The following is a 16,227-nucleotide window of genomic DNA, read 5'->3' as shown; positions in this document are numbered from 1 at the left end:
TTAGGTAACCCGCTGAGTATGTTGTTCATGGTATAGTTCCAGTTCTATCATTATTCAGGCAGGACCTGTTTCTCATCAATACATTCAATTTCCAGAATGTGTTTCATCCTTGAGAGGTCTCAAACATGCCCTATGATAATCTGATACTAACTTGATACTACACTGCTACAAACTCTCCTCACCTCCATGGACGCTTCCTCCTGCATCTTGCGGAACCTGTCCAGCTCGTCGTTGAGTGTGTCGATGGTGGCCCGGTATTCTGAGTTGTGGTTCTGGCTGGCGGTGAGCTCGCCCCGGGTGACCTCGAGGTCCTCCCTGAGGTGCTCCATGTCCTGGTTCAGGCGCTTCACCTCCTGGGAATGGCCACTGCGGGCCATCTGGAGGTCGGACTTCAGCTGCTCGATGGTCCGCAGATGGTTCTTCACCTGGAGAACACAGTTCTTTGTGATTGACAGAAAACTTCCAATCATACAAACCAATCCAAAACCTGTCTACAAAACTGGTGTATTGACAAGCAGAAACTAATTAAATCATACTTCGTCAACATTTTTTTGACACGGAATTTACATATTGGTTTTTGATTCATAATTTGATAAACAGAAAAAATAATATATCAATTATTACAAGGATCAGGATGGAATATTAATCATGATGCATTACAAATTCTGTATAATTTTTAGCTATCTAGTTTTTATTGTATCCTCCCAGAGGACTGAGAATGCCTTAAAATGGAATGTACAAATATCCACTGACACAATCCATCATGCAAGAGTTGTCTTCCTCTAAATAAGTGGCTTACAGTCATCACCCTCAACGTTACTTCTATGGACAAAAAAATACTGCAGATGTTTCTGTGTGTAATCTGCTGTACTTTAAATCAGATATATAAAGTGCGGATTATGCTGTATAATATATCTGAAGGCATATTTGTATTCAGTAGCTTGTGCTTGATCCGCTTCCTATATCAAGGATTATACCATGATTAGATAAAATGAGTGTTCCTATATCAAGGATTATACCATGATTAGATAAAATGAGTGTTCCTATATCAAGGATTATGCCATGATCAGATAACTTGTGTATATACTGGACATAATGAACAGTTTCCTGTACTTTATCATATACATGGTAAATTATATGGAAAACATTCCCAAACCATGCAAGACTTGCAACCCTAGAAAAAATCATTTCATTCAGACATTTTGGCAGCAATATGAAAAAAATGAATGAAATGAATAGCACCACATGCACGACTACTGTAAAAGATAAAAACCAAAACAAAAGAAAAAAAGGACAAAACTCATAAGCTACAAAAATCCACACACCAACATCGAGTGCTACACATGTGTCTCCTCCTAACACCTCACGTCTCCATACACTGCACCTACAGCATGCATGGCAAAGCTGGACACTCACAGTGACACACCAGTGCTGGACGTACATTAGGCTTGATTCAGCGCTGTGCAGTTCATGACTGGGATCACAAAGGCTGATATATAGTTCAGTAACAACCAGGTCACAATGACCAACGCATATAAGGACATAAGTGACATTCTGCGGAAGATTGTCCTGTCTGACCGTTCATTCTGACCTGCACAATTTATGTGTATAAATAATCACATAATCATCAGGTTAAAGAATATTCCTTTTTCCCGGGGCAAGAGAGTTAACTGACTTTAAAAGTCCAGTTTCCACCCTTGTCGAACTAGGCTGGAATTACTGGGCTCGATCGTAGGCTGTTACCAGTTATGTACCTTCTAAGCCTCTCCTATTGGCCAATCAGATTTCACCTCTCGTATCACTTGCATTTGCTTCAAACAAAATGGCGGCACCAAGTCAGGACGTTCTGATCGATAATCAAGACCTATATTGTGATAAAATGGGTCTTACATCGCATCAAATCACGTGAGCACCTTGACTAAAAACATGAAAAGATTTGGAAAATATCTGCGGTACACATGCTTTGCAAATCCTGCAATCGACCAAAATCTGCATGACAGTTTATGAACCGGATTTCGATTTCGTTGCACGATTTTGATTGGACTGTGCATAGACTCGTTAGTCCAGCCAAAACGTAACTCAATAATACCAGCCTAGTTTGGCAAGGGTGGAAACTGGACTTTTATAGTCAGTTAACTAACCTGCCTCAGAAAGATGAGAATATTCAGTAATACTGCAAAAGCAAAATATTACTACTAATACGTTTCATCCTCCAAAACAAAATATTCCAAACAGTAAAACTAAATGAAAATATATTTCTTTGATTTGTTTGCTTTGGGATTTGTTGTTTAATGCTGCACTCGGCAATATTTCAGCTATATGGAGACAGCTTGTAAAAAAAAGTCTGGACCAGACAATCCAGTGAGTGATATTGTGCACAACGATTGAGGTACAATGACACGCATTGAACCAAGTCACTGTGCCTGACCACCCGATCCATTTGGTCACATCTTACGACCAGCACTGGTTGCTTGGGACCAATCCTAACCTTGAATACCCATGGGTTCCCAAATTAGTCACCTCTGACGACAGGCTATGGGATGCTGGGGACACACTACCCCATTTTCTCACTGGGGCACATTTCTATGAAATTTAGATATATCATTAGTAATATCAAAAGATTCCAAGAATAGCAAGTACGCCAACCAGGTCCATGCAGGTCTTGGACAAACAAGGATGAGGGGAGACAACTCTAACCAGTATCCACATGAACCAAGCCTTTACCATTGCAAGCAGTGAGACAGACATATGGAGGATGCAGTAGACAACGTTACCTGTCAGAGATTCTCAGCACACATTGCCTGTCATGCCCTCTGCTTGTCCTTACCCCTACATTATCAGTCAGTATCTTTCACTGACACGTGACTATTGGTGTAATGATTGACCAAACTATACCAACACATTACAAAAGTCCCCAGGCTCATTGCAATACATCAGTGTTTCTTTGTTGTTTAACACTGCACACAGAACTATTCCTGCTATATGATAGCAGCCTGTAAATAATCAAGTCTTGACCAGACAATCCAGTTGCTGGTATTGTGAGCAATGATCCACTCGATCAGGGTATGATGACACACAGTCAACCAAGTCACCATGCCTGACCACCTGATCCATTTGGTCTCATCTACGACCAGCATTGGTTACTGGGTTTACGCCGCTTTTAGCAATATTCCAGCAATATCATGGCAAGGGACACCAGATATGGGCTTCACTCATTGTACCCATGTCGGGAATCGAACCCGGGCCTTCGGCGTGACGAGCTAACGCTTTAACCACTGGGCTACCCGACCACCCCTAGGTTACTGGGGATCAATTCTCACTGGTTGTCATTATGTTGAATAATGGAGGAACATCTACCCCGTGTTGGAGGTTTTCAAATCTACTGTGATGGTGATTTTCATCATACTGTCTAGTACAATATAATCACTACTACTGCAATAGGCAAACAGCCACAAGTCCCCACAACATCAGTTCCTGTTTATGGTTGTGATTTAAGGTCAGCTTAAGGTAGGGGGAATCCCAAAGTGATGCAGGTACTTAACCTTTAACATTTGGTGAAAAAGTACAGTGAAGAGAAACCCAGAGACATAACAGTGGATTGCTGCACCCCAGTGGACCTGGCCACCCGTGCCCCACCCGTGCCCCACCCCTACATAAAAGTAAGGTTGTTTCGCTTGAAGGTTTCACAGTTAAGGAACACATGAAATTTGGACACAGGTAAAACACAATTACTGCCCAAGAAATCAATTCAGCGTTTTGGTGCAAGTTAATTAAGCAGGTACAAGCACTCACAACAGTTGAAGCAAATCAACAGCTGATGATGATGATGATGATGATGATGATTACTAAATGATACACCACAGTAATGCCATATTTGATTGTATAAATGCCTGTTGAGTAATTTCACACCGACCTTGATGTAAAACAATACTTTCTTAATATGTTGATCAGCCCAAACCAAAGGTGATGAAATATCTTGAAATAGGTATCTATTTGTCTGTATTGGTTAAGAGAAGTTTTGTTTGTTCAGCACTCAGCAATGTTCCTTCCATATTATGGTGGGCTGTACAAAACTGAGTCTGGACCAAACAATCCAGTGATTGATATCATGAGCATCGATCCACACAATAGGGATACGATGACATGCACCAACCAAGACAGCTAGCCTGACCACCCAAACCCATTAGTCGCCTCTTATGACAAGCATGGGTTGCTGAAGACCTATTCTAACCCGAATCTTCACGGGGGACCAGCATGGGTTCCTGAAGACCTATTCTAACCCAAATCTTCATGGGGGACCAGCATGGGTTGCTGAAGACCCAAGTCTAACCCGGTTCTTTGTGGGTTTTCAGAGAAGTAAGGAAGAAAGGAAGGGTGTGTCTGACCTGACATCCAGGTACACCAGGGATAGTCATCAGGTCATTCATATCTCTATTTCACAGACAGAAAGAAATAATATTGCTTGTACTAGTCCGGACTGATACCAGTTTATAGTGCTAGCCCACTCAGATACCATGCTGCAGTTTAACATTATTACTCCCACTCAGACACAGAACAGTGACTCTGAGACGACCAGTTCTTGTTTTAGCCCCTTAATGCCGAGCGCCAGACAGGATAACAATAAGTACCATCTTTTAACGTCGTTTGGTATGATGGGCAGGGGATCATAACCCTTCCGCTCTCTGGGTGAACGCTCTACCACTAGATCACAGAGGTGGTATGGAGTAGGACAAAAGCCCAAGTTGTCAAAATTTACCAATTTACCTATGAGTGCATATCATGATCCAAAATGGAGGTAAATCTGGGATTTGAACCTCTATTTACCAGACTCAGACACAGCAGGGATGCAACTCTGCACGTAAAGGAGCACCCTCTAACCACAAGGGCCACCAGCGCATGGCTATCAAGAGTGAGTGAGTGAGTTGGGTTTCTAATGTCGCTTTGAACAGTATTCCAGTTACATTACAGCTTGTCAGCTAAAAATGGGAGGAAAGCCCTAAGTGATGTAGGCCTCAGACGACTGGGCCACCCGTGTTCCCGGCTAGCCTAGACTGATGGTATGTAGCTTATAGCTGTAGTGTTGTACATGCTCATCTGCAGTTTCCATAACCTTGTGTCAGGGATAGGGCTTTCGGGTAAAAACAATCATACTGCAACTTCTTTAGCCAATAAAGAAACACTTTCATATACAAGAAATAATTTATTAAGAATATATATTTATCTACAAAGTACAAACTGAAGTCAAGAGGGCATGAGGCAAGTGATGCTGAAGTCAGCTCAATTCGCCTCATCTGCCTACAAGGGGAAACAGAAGGTCAAGGTCAGAGTGGCGAAGAGGGTACAATGACACACAATTTCCCATTTAACTCACCTCGTAGCACAAGTTTAGATGCTAGTAACTCAGTCACCCTTGGTAACAAAGTGTGTCCAAAGGTTGAAAGTCTTGTATGACATGTACATATCCTGAGATTGTGCTGCCGTTGACCCTGACCATCCCAACTGAGCACTACCATCTGTACGTACCCATGATTCAACTGAGCACTACCACCTATAGCTACCCCTTATCCAACTAAACACTACCTCCTTGAAGGTACCCATGATTCAACTGAGCACTACCCCCTGTAGGTACCCTCCTTGAGGCAACCCCTGACACAACTAATTGAGCTCGACCTCCTTGAGGTTACCCCAAACCTACTGAGCACAACCTCCTTGAGGAGACCCCGACCCAACCCAACACCTACCTCCTGCAGTGTGATCTCCTGGTCATGCTGGAGTTTCTGCACCTTCTTCTCATCATTAGCAATCTGAAACACACATCAAGTACTTGGATTCTACAAACAAGGTAGGCGAGGCATGACTAGTAATACATAACCCTCCCAAAAAGCAGATCTCATGCTGGGTGCTCCACCAAATTATTTTACCATTTTGACATGATCTTCTCCAGGACACCTTAATGCAAGTAATTGTGTTGTCAATCATACGGTAATCCAACATACAGGACACATAATGTGTGGACAGAGTTGGTCCATACCCGCTGCTCGTTGGCTTCTATGTGAGAGTTAAGTCCCCTGATCTCCTGCTGCAGCTGTTTGATCTTCGCGTTGAGCCGCTGAACCTCGTCCTCCCTGATGTTCAGCTGCGGAAATACAAGAGTGGGTGAGTTATTTACAGCTGTGTGGTGTGTGGGTGAGTTATTTACAGCTGTGAGGTGTATGGGTGAGCTACTTACAGCTGTGTGGTGTGTGGGTGAGTTATTTACAGTTGTGTGGTGTGTGGGTGAGTTACTTACAGCTGTGTAGTGTGTGGGTGAGTTACTTACAGCTGTGTGGGTGAGTTACATCCGTGTGGTGTGTGGGTGAGTTACTTACAGCTGTGTGGTGTGTGGGTGAGTTCCAGCTGTGTGGTGTGTGGGTGAGTTCCAGCTGTGTAGTGTGTGGGTGAGTCACAGCTGTGTGTTGTGTGGGTGAGTCACAGCTGTGTGTTGTGTTGGTGAGTTACAGCTGTATAGTGTGCGGGTGAGTCACAGCTGTGTGGTGTGTGGGTGAGTTACTTGCAGTCGTGTTACACTTAGATTTAGAAGTTCCTTTCTCTTGCGGTTCCGCCTCCTAAATAAGGTAGGTAGTTCATTTCTAATTTTTTGCTGAGATTTCCTATGTCTACATGCACGTAGGTGTTACAGTGTGAGAGAGTGTCTGATATCTCACCTCATCCGTGGTTCCGCTGTATTTTTGTTGTGTGGTGTCCAGATCTGTCTGAAGTCTCAGGATTACCTGGTCACGATTTGCAACCTGTAACAAAATCACAAATCAGAATTCAAAATCCATGACATTATCATGAAATACTAGCTGATCATATCTGATCCCACAATCTTCCAGGGGATGGTAAAAAGTCCAGCTCCATCTGATGCATTTTCTAACTCCCTCCCTCCATCTCCCCCTTCCCTCCCTCCCTCCCTCACTCACTGCCCCTCACCTCCTTCTGGCAGGTCCTGTGTTTCTCCTGGGAGATGGTGAGGTCCAGCTCTATTTGATGCATCTTCTAACTCCCTCCCTCCATTTCCCCCTTCCCTCCCTCCCTCCCTCACTCACTGCCCCTTACCTCTTTCTGGCAGGTCCTGTGTTTCTCCTGGGAGATGGTGAGGTCCAGCTCTATCTGATGCAGCTGTTCCTGCAGCTGGCTGATGTCCTGGCTGCTGCGATGTGTGGTGTCATTCAGCTGGGAGTTCTCCGTCTTCAGTTTCACAATGTCATCCTCCTGCTTCAACATCTGCCACACAGAAAACACAGAGTGAGTGGCGTATACATCTAAGTTGTATCATAGTCATCTACAATGTGCGAGAAGGTTGGAGTGAGTGAGTGAATGTCGTTTTTAACAGTATTCCAGTCATATCGCGGCGTGTCAGCTTGATGTAGGAGGAAAGACCGAAGTGATGCAGGTCTCAGACGTTTATCACTTTGGTGAAACCCACAAACATGATTATGGTGCTGACAAACCCAGAAACATAATCGGGGCAAACCAGGATTCGAACCCATGATTAACTCTGCACAGTGAATTGCTGCACCTTAGACATGTGTGTGCTTGTGCATGTGTATATGTGTGTGCGTATAGAGTGCGTGCATGTATGTGTGTGTAGTGTGTGTATGCGTATGTGCGTGTGTGTATGTATGTGTGTGTGTGTCTGTCTTTGTAGCGTGTGTATGTGTATGTGCGTGTGTGTATGTTCGAGTGTATGTGTGTGCATGTGCGTGTGTGTATGTTCGTGTGTGTGTGTATGTTCATGTGTATGTGTGTGTATGAGTGCATGTGTGCGTGCATGGCCTCACCTCGTTGTAGCAGGAGGAGTACTGTGTCTGGGACTCCATGAGGTCCTCCTGCAGCTGCTTGATGGTCATCTCCCTCCCCCGCACCTGCAGCACACACACAGTACTAGCCACGTGATACACAACAGGGCCACGCGTGGAGCAGCATTTTAAAATATTTGATCCACAGGACCTCGTAAAGAATATGGCTCTCCCAAAAATGTGGAGGATATAATTTTTTAATAGATGAGTTAGTGAGTTTGAAGCCATGAGTGCGGATTCAGCCATATTTCAGCTATATTGTGACATTATTGAATGAGCAAATGCTGTATGACATCATAGTCAGCATTATTCCAGCAATATTCTAACACCCTGGAAGTGAGCAAGGTAACCCAGTGACTGATAGCATGAGCAACCATCCTAACGGCGGTAATATAATGACACAATCAGCCTGGGTACAAACTGCAACTGGGTGTCATCAATCAGCCTTAATGACAAACATGGGTACTGGGGACTCATAATTCCTAGGCATGTGTTTCTCTTTACTCCCTCAAGTAGTATTTATTTTCAAACCCCAGAACTTCTACTTCTACTCACATCATCCTCGGCCCTCTTGCGCGTGTCGTCCAGGTCGATGTGACAGTGGGTCACCGTGTCCTGCAGCTTCTTGATCAGGTCGGAACTCTTCTGAATCTGAAACACAACAAATAATACAGTCTCTCCTCCACACACCTGTCTCCCTGGCAACCAGATGAAGACAGGCGCTTCACATCAAAACACTTATAGGGGACATTTGCCACTGAAACACACATTGCCTTTGGAATCTTCCAAATTTCTGGATTAACAAATAATGCAACAAACAGTAATGTCCTTCCTGAACTAAACATAAAGCCGGTTCATTGAAGAACATTCTGGGTTACCAAAGCCTTAAGGGTTAACTATTCCATTACAGAATTTACACACATGGTATCATTAAATGACTTTTATGACAATGACTTAAAAGTTGTGGCATGAAAGTGCCCTGGTTCTGTAGCTCACCTATATGTATTCAACTGTTTACAATGTTAACAAAGGCAATGAGGTCACTTGACTTTCAGTCAGGTGAATTAATATAACTGAACTAATCTCCAACAGAAAAATACTGAAATGTAGTAGAACATTCACTCCTCAGAAGCTGATTACATGACATTGAGATCAAGGTGGCAGCATGACCATTACCTGTACATACAAGCATTTGCCAATAGTTGTAACACTATACAGTACATACTTCATGGACATATTCAGTTTCATGGACGCCTTCTCAAATGTCTATTCTTACATCCCTGTTACCACACGTATTATGTTCAAGTGGTCACGTCAGTTACACTGGACACCAAACCCTTACACAAGATAATGATGTCAACTAAAACAGCAAGTCCTAGCCAGTTAGTTGCCTCTTAGAAAAAGCATGGAGGATTGTGGAAGACCAATTCTAACCTGGATCATCAAAGGCCCCGTTCCACGAAGCCATTGATAACTAACATTTTTAGTCCACTAGTCCTTATAATGATAACATATAGCAAAACCCTTAAAATGGCAAATGTCTACTACTCCTTATGATACCTTTACTATTGGGCAGTTTGGCAAGGACTACAGGACTAGTGCCAATTTCTAATGCTGCAAAGCTATCTTAGCAGTAAAGTGATCATAACTCCCATACTTAACATAGGCTTACGATAAATATGGTGAAGACAAGGATGAGACTGACACAAGATGACAAAGGCCAAGCAATACTGTGACACGGTTAGTACATGCAGTAATTCCCCCACCACAAGCCTGTCTGTCTACAGGGTATCAACATGGACCAGAACCAAAACAAGTTACCTCAAACACATATATCATTTGTGTTAGAAATTGCATACCAAAAACGTATGTGACAGAGGCTAAATATATCTAGTTGTTAATTAATTCAAAATTAAAGTTTTCACTAAATATGTTTTTAACAAGATACCTTCGAACCAGTGGACTCAAGTTTGTTAAATTTGAATGCAGATAGGACCATCATTTTGTTTGTTTGTTGTACAACAGCGCAATATTCCAGCTATATGACAACGGCCTGTAAATAATAAAGTCTTGACAAGACAAACCAGTGATAAATATTTTGAGCCACGATCCACACAATCGGGAACATTGACACCCTATAAAAGCTGTTGGTTGGTTGGTTGGTTGTTTCACGCCACAATCAGCAATATTCCAGCTATATGATGGCAGTCTGTAAATAATCGAGTCTGGACCAGACAATCCAGTGATTGACATTATGAGCATCGATCCACGCAATTGGGACCGATGACATGCATCAACCAAGTCAGCGAGTCTGACCTTCGATCCCGTTAGTCGCCTTTTACAACAAGCATATTCGCCTTTTCCGACAAGCATGGGTTGCTGAGAACCTATTCTACCCCGGATCTTCGTGATTCTATAAAAGCAGTCAGCGAGTCTGACCGTCGCCTTGTACAACAAGTGTGGGTTGCTGTGGACCAACTCTCTCTAGAATCCCCATGGGGGTCAGTTTGTGTGGAGACAAAATAATAAGTTCGAGACAACTACTTCTGTAATAACAAGAGTCAACTGTTTTAATGATCTAACATACTGCAGCAACCGTTATCATCTAACTACATGCTGTAACCATATATATACTCTCAATCACTACAATACAGGTATAATGAATACATATTGCAAACAAACAATTTGAAATGTCTAACCATCACCATGGGTTCAAGGACTTTGGGAAACACCATTGTGTGGAAACTGGGACCAAGTGACGGACTATGACCAGGGGCCATTCTTGTGTTCATGTGACACACAGATATAGATCCAGAACTACATGATCAAATAGTTCATGTGAGATTTGGTATCTAGTTTTTCCTGTTTGTGTAAGATTATATTTTTTTTTATTGGATTCTCTTAGAAACAGCCAAATCAAAACAGTAATGCTCATGGCCAAAAAAATGAGTACATCTCTGCTGAAGAACATAGATTTTAAAGAATGTTCAAATATTTCTGGTAGATGAGACTGAAATGGGCGTGCTTAAATGAGGGAAAAGCTTTGGGAGTGCTGGAGTTACCATTGACATGGGGTGCGTTAATGAGGGCAAAGCTATGGGAGTGCTTGAGGTACCAATGACATGGGGTGTTTTAATGAGGGCAAAGCTATGGGAGTGTTTGCGATACCATACAGGTGACAATGCTTTGTGGTGGCAAAGCTGTGGGCGTGCTTGAGCTACCAATGTCATGGGGTGTTATAATGAGGGCAAAGCTGTAGGCGTGCTCGAGCTACCAATGTCATGGGGTGTTTTAATATGAGGGCAAAGCTGTAGGCGTGCTCGAGCTACCAATGTCATGGGGTGTTTTAATATGAGGGCAAAGCTGTAGGCATGCTCGAGCTACCAATGTCATGGGGTGTTTTAATATGAGGGCAAAACTGTAGGCATGCTCGAGCTACCAATGTGATAGGGTGTTTTAATATGAGGGCAAAGCTGTAGGCGTGCTCGAGCTACCAATGTGATAGGGTGTTTTAATATGAAGGCAAAGCTATGGGAGTGCTTGAGCTACCAATGTCATGGGGTGTTTTAATATAAGGGCAAAGCTGTAGGCGTGCTCGAGCTACCAATGTCATAGGGTGTTTTAATATGAGGGCAAAGCTGTAGGCGTGCTCGAGCTACCAATGTCATGGGGTGTTTTAATATGAGGGCAAAGCTGTAGGCGTGCTCGAGCTACCAATGTCATTGGGTGTTATAATGAGGGCAAAGCTGTAGGCATGCTTGAGCTACCAATGTCATGGGGTGTTTTAATGAGGGCAAAGCTGTGAGAGTGCTCAAGCTACCAATATCATTCGGTGTTTTAATATGAGGGCAAAGCTTAGGCTGTGTTTTTACTACCATCTGTGTGACATTTTTGTGAAGGCAAAGCTGTGGACGTGCTTGAGTTACCATACATGTGACAATGCTTGGTGAAGGCAAAGTGCTTGAGTTACCATACATGTGACAATGCTTTGTGAAGGCAAAGCTGTGGGAGTGCTTGAGTTACCATACATGTGACAATGCTTTGTGAAGGCAAAGCTGTGGGTGTGCTTGAGTTACCATACATGTGACAATGCTTTGTGAAGGCAAAGCTGTGGGAGTGCTTGTTACCATACATGTGGCATGCTTGGTGAAGGCAAAGTGCTTGAGTTACCATACATGTGACAAAGCTTTGTGAAGGCAAAGCTGTGGGAGTGCTTGAGTTACCATACATGTGACATGCTAGGTGAAGGCAAAGTGCTTGATTACCATACATGTGACAATGCTAGGTGAAGACTAAGTGCTTGAGTTACCATACATGTGACAATGCTTTGTGCAGAGAAGGTGCCACTGTGGCAGCTGGGTGAGTGGTCAGTATTGCATGGTGATTAAACATGGACACACATACATGGCAATCTAAGTAAACCACACGTACCTCCGTCGAGCATGAATGTAACTGGAATCAAGAGTTGACGTTAACCAGGGGAAGCTTCTACATGCACCTACAGGTTTGACTGTCCCATTAAGTGATACACAGTGAGTGACAGTCAATACATCACAGCTACCAGTAACCCAGTCTGGACCAGACAAACCAGTAGCAATGGTCAAGTCCTTCAGGTGGACTGACTGACAGATCAGCAGGTTGAGTGGATCTCAACATAATCGTTACAAAGTCCACACTCAGGAAATGTGTCTATGAAGGATCATCTCTAGGAACTTAGAATTCCCCAAAATCATCATGACAGTGAAGGATAAAGAAACACTTCGCGCAGATGTTATGCAGAATTATTTTTGATTAAACCATCCTATTGAGTCAATTACAACAATCCCATTGATCATATTGATTTGGTAAATTGATCTTTGAAAACATGAACATAAATTTAAAACTAATAACATGAATTTGAAAACAACAACATGAATTGGAAATCAGCAACAAGAATATAAAAACAGCAACATGATTTTGAAAACAGCCAATAATGTTTCATAAAAATTCTCACTGAAAATGGTTCTTCCCTATCTACTCTCTGAAATATTAAATCAAAACTTAAATACAAGTATCTTTTGTCTAAAACCTACGCTTAAAACCCTTCAAAACTTATTTTCAGTAATTCTTGCATTTAATTTGGTAAACCTGCTGTAGGACACTTTGATGCTTGAATGTGATATAGTGTCAAATAGACTCAAATAGTGTCCAATAGACTCATATAGTGTCAAATAGACTCAAATAGTGTCCAATAGACTCATATAGTGTCAAATAGATTTAAATAGTGTCAAATAGACACAAATAGAGTCAAATAGTGTCCATAACACAGCCAGCCATTTCTCTACATTACGGTTAATGACACATACCTCGCTGACTTTCTCCTGGTGTTTTGCCTTCAACTTGCCGATGTCTGCATTCAGTCTCTGGATGTTTTCATCTCGGACCAACACCTGGGATTCAAAGTTGAATTAGTGAACCATAATGAGTTGAATTACTCTCACGGGGGAGGCAAGCTTGAAAGTGAGCCAGGTTGTAGAGGTTTAGTACTTAGGTTAGACCCAGACTGACAGCCGTGATGGTGTCAAACAGAGTGGATATTGGACTCGAACCTATGAATAGCGGATCCTGGCATGAGTACGGGAGACAACTTGGTCACCCTTACACAGAGGAAACTCTTGTAACATGAGGCCTTTTGTTTAATTGGTTTGCGGATCCTCTGACCCAAAATACTGAGAAAATGCAAAAGTAATATAAATATTTTTTCATATTTTTTTTTATCATTGCCAACCAGTTTAATGTTTGTACTAGAATGTAAGAAGTATTTCTGGAACCTTGTAATGCAGTAGCAAGACTACGTTTCCATCAAAAGTTGCTACTTTGCATAAAGAATTGCTTCTGCGATGATTTACGAGACAATGCAACTTTGACATTAAGGGGCAGAAACTCCAGCCACATCGGGGTACCTTCAGGCTTGTCATGTCAGATATTTGGTATTATAGATTTTTCCCTGAGCAGTACTTCATAATGACTTACGGATTATTGGATGTTTCCTACAGGTTGTTCGTTTTGGTCACTGCTTCATGATAGACATTGCTTTTCAGCAAGGAGCTTCCAAAAAAATCTGTTTTTTTACCCACAACACATTTTTTATTAGAACATCCACTGAACTTCTTTTTTGGGTAACACCTGAGCCTTTAATATTTTATTTACTAAAAAAATAATTTGCCGACAAAAAAGCCCAGGCTCCAACACTGAAGGATATCAGATGGTAAGACAGAAACCTAAAGCAAGATGCGTCATCAGGAGACGCTGTGATGCCTACCTTGTTGACCGTCTCCTTCTGCTGCCGCTGCAGCACCTCCACATCCCCGCGCAGCTGCTGGATAACGTTGTCCTTTGTGTCAATCTGATAACACCAACAACACCGGGTCACCACCAACACTAGGACCAACACATCTTCACCACCAACACTAGGACCAACACACATTCACCTCCAACACATGTTCACCTCCAACACTAGGACCAACACATGTTCACCTCCAACACTAGGACCAACACACCTTCACCTCCAACACTAGGACAATCCATATTGACAAGCAAATTGGTCAAAAATTGGTAGCAGGTGAAATGGGTGAGAAAGAGAGAGAAAGTATGGTTTTATTCCACTTTTATCAATATTTCAGCAATATCACGAAGAGGGACACCAGAAATGGGCTTCCCACATTGTACCTATGTGGGTAATCGAACCCGGGCCTTCAGTGTGACAAGCGAACACTTTAACCACTAGGCTAACCCACTGCCCCTGAAATTTGTAAATATTGGTAATTTGTAATATGTTATTATTGGATATATGCTTAGACATACACATGAAAAGCAGAACACAGCTGTCATGTTGCCACTGAATATATTATTTCTTGTGTCTTGTGATGTTTGTATTCATTGTCTAGCCCAAATGTAAAGATGCAACGTAAATCAATACTTTCTACATGGTCAGTGTATCAACAAACACATACTTCACATGCAGAATACATCAGAGGTGCAACTAGGTCACTTTCTTAGTTAGGTAGGATGCGACTGCTGTAGAGCTGAAGCAACTTACTGTATGGCTGAAGTTGTCGACCTGAGCATTGATGGAAGTGAGCTCTATGCTTAGTTCCCGGACCCTGTCCTCCAGGCGAGCCACCTCGTCCAGGTGAGCTACGTTCCGCTTCTTGGCCTCCTCCAGACTCGTTTCCAGGTTCTGCATCGCCGCCTTCTTCGTGTCAATCTGAACACAACAGTAGAGTGAGTGAGTGACGGAATGTTGCTGCGGGCGTCAGTGAGCGATATCACAGAAATCTGACAGACATATATTACAGTAGCCTCATTATTTCTGGTACAGTCAGTGAGGGATGTTGCAGTATGCAAAGACAGGGTTTGGGTGTTAGGAGTGACCCTGACCTTCAACATTCACCAATCAGATGCCAGAACAGTTCCTTAAAGCAAAAATATGAGGTTCTACACATCTGAAGTCTCAATACCATAATGCCAATACTATCTGCTATAAACTGTTTAGAAGTCATTTCATTATAGGGAACGATCTATAGTGTAACCTTGACATTCAACACAACTATGACATATGACAAGCATTGACTTAGCCATTAAAGTTAAATTTTCACTGTAATATTGTCTTATTTACTTGTGATTTAATCTGAATATTCCTGAGGTTTGAGCAAAGTTTTGCGATGGGAACTCTGGTGACCTTGACTTTATATATAGGTATAAAAACTGATGCGACGGAGAGCCCACCCTCGGGATTAGGTTGAAAGTAGCAATCATAAATACCCAAGTCATCATGCATACAAGCTTTGCTGATGCCTGTTTCATTGAGTCACCTTGACCTTCAATGTCACCCAATTACGTGTAAGAAACGTTCCCCAGGGGTATGTATATAAGAGAGGAATAACAGGAATGAAATCTCTTACAAATTTTGCTGCAAAAACTTCAAGCAAATACATCAAGCAGCCTCTTCTTATCATGTCCATAGGGGGTTCTAGGCCTAGAGGTGAGGTGAAATTGGGTTTAACGTCGTGTCCAAGATTATTGCACTTATATAGCGACGTGCATGTGTGTGTGTGTGTTTGTGTGGCTGCTTGTACTAGTCCTGACTGATGCCGATGGCAGCTCACTGAGATACCATGCCACAGTTTAACATGAATACCCCACTCAGACACAGTATACTGACTCCGAGCCGACCAGTCCTTGTCTTAGCCCCTTAATGTCGAGCGCCAGACAGGGTAACAACAAGTACCATCTTTCAACGTCTTTTGGTATGACACGACCGGGGATCAGACCCCGGACCTTCCGCTCTCCGGGCGGACGCTCTACCACTAGACCACGGAGGCGGTCCAGTCAAAGTAAGACTAAA

General features: G+C 42.7%; 1 protein-coding gene across 1 annotated transcript in view; it reads right to left on the bottom strand.

Moving 5' to 3' along the window:
* LOC139454007 (uncharacterized) overlaps nucleotides 1-16,227 on the bottom strand; it is a 101,788-nt gene that overhangs the window by 34,760 nt on the left and 50,801 nt on the right. The window contains exons 24-34 of the mRNA XM_071235479.1: nucleotides 14,920-15,087; nucleotides 14,143-14,226; nucleotides 13,187-13,270; nucleotides 12,273-12,293; nucleotides 8,397-8,492; nucleotides 7,824-7,907; nucleotides 7,099-7,266; nucleotides 6,705-6,788; nucleotides 6,032-6,136; nucleotides 5,742-5,804; nucleotides 183-425 (exon numbers count right to left, since the gene is read on the bottom strand). Of these exons, the coding sequence (XP_071091580.1) occupies nucleotides 183-425; nucleotides 5,742-5,804; nucleotides 6,032-6,136; nucleotides 6,705-6,788; nucleotides 7,099-7,266; nucleotides 7,824-7,907; nucleotides 8,397-8,492; nucleotides 12,273-12,293; nucleotides 13,187-13,270; nucleotides 14,143-14,226; nucleotides 14,920-15,087 (1,200 nt within the window). The remainder of the gene's footprint in view (nucleotides 1-182; nucleotides 426-5,741; nucleotides 5,805-6,031; nucleotides 6,137-6,704; nucleotides 6,789-7,098; nucleotides 7,267-7,823; nucleotides 7,908-8,396; nucleotides 8,493-12,272; nucleotides 12,294-13,186; nucleotides 13,271-14,142; nucleotides 14,227-14,919; nucleotides 15,088-16,227) is intronic.

The sequence above is a fragment of the Haliotis cracherodii genome, unplaced genomic scaffold (genome assembly GCF_022045235.1).
Source record: "Haliotis cracherodii isolate W230 unplaced genomic scaffold, xgHalCrac1.p SCAF_10, whole genome shotgun sequence".
Taxonomy (NCBI): Eukaryota; Metazoa; Mollusca; class Gastropoda; order Lepetellida; family Haliotidae; genus Haliotis; species Haliotis cracherodii.
The sequence above is the reverse complement of the archived record's forward strand: the minus strand, read 5'-3'. Positions and strand labels throughout refer to the sequence as shown.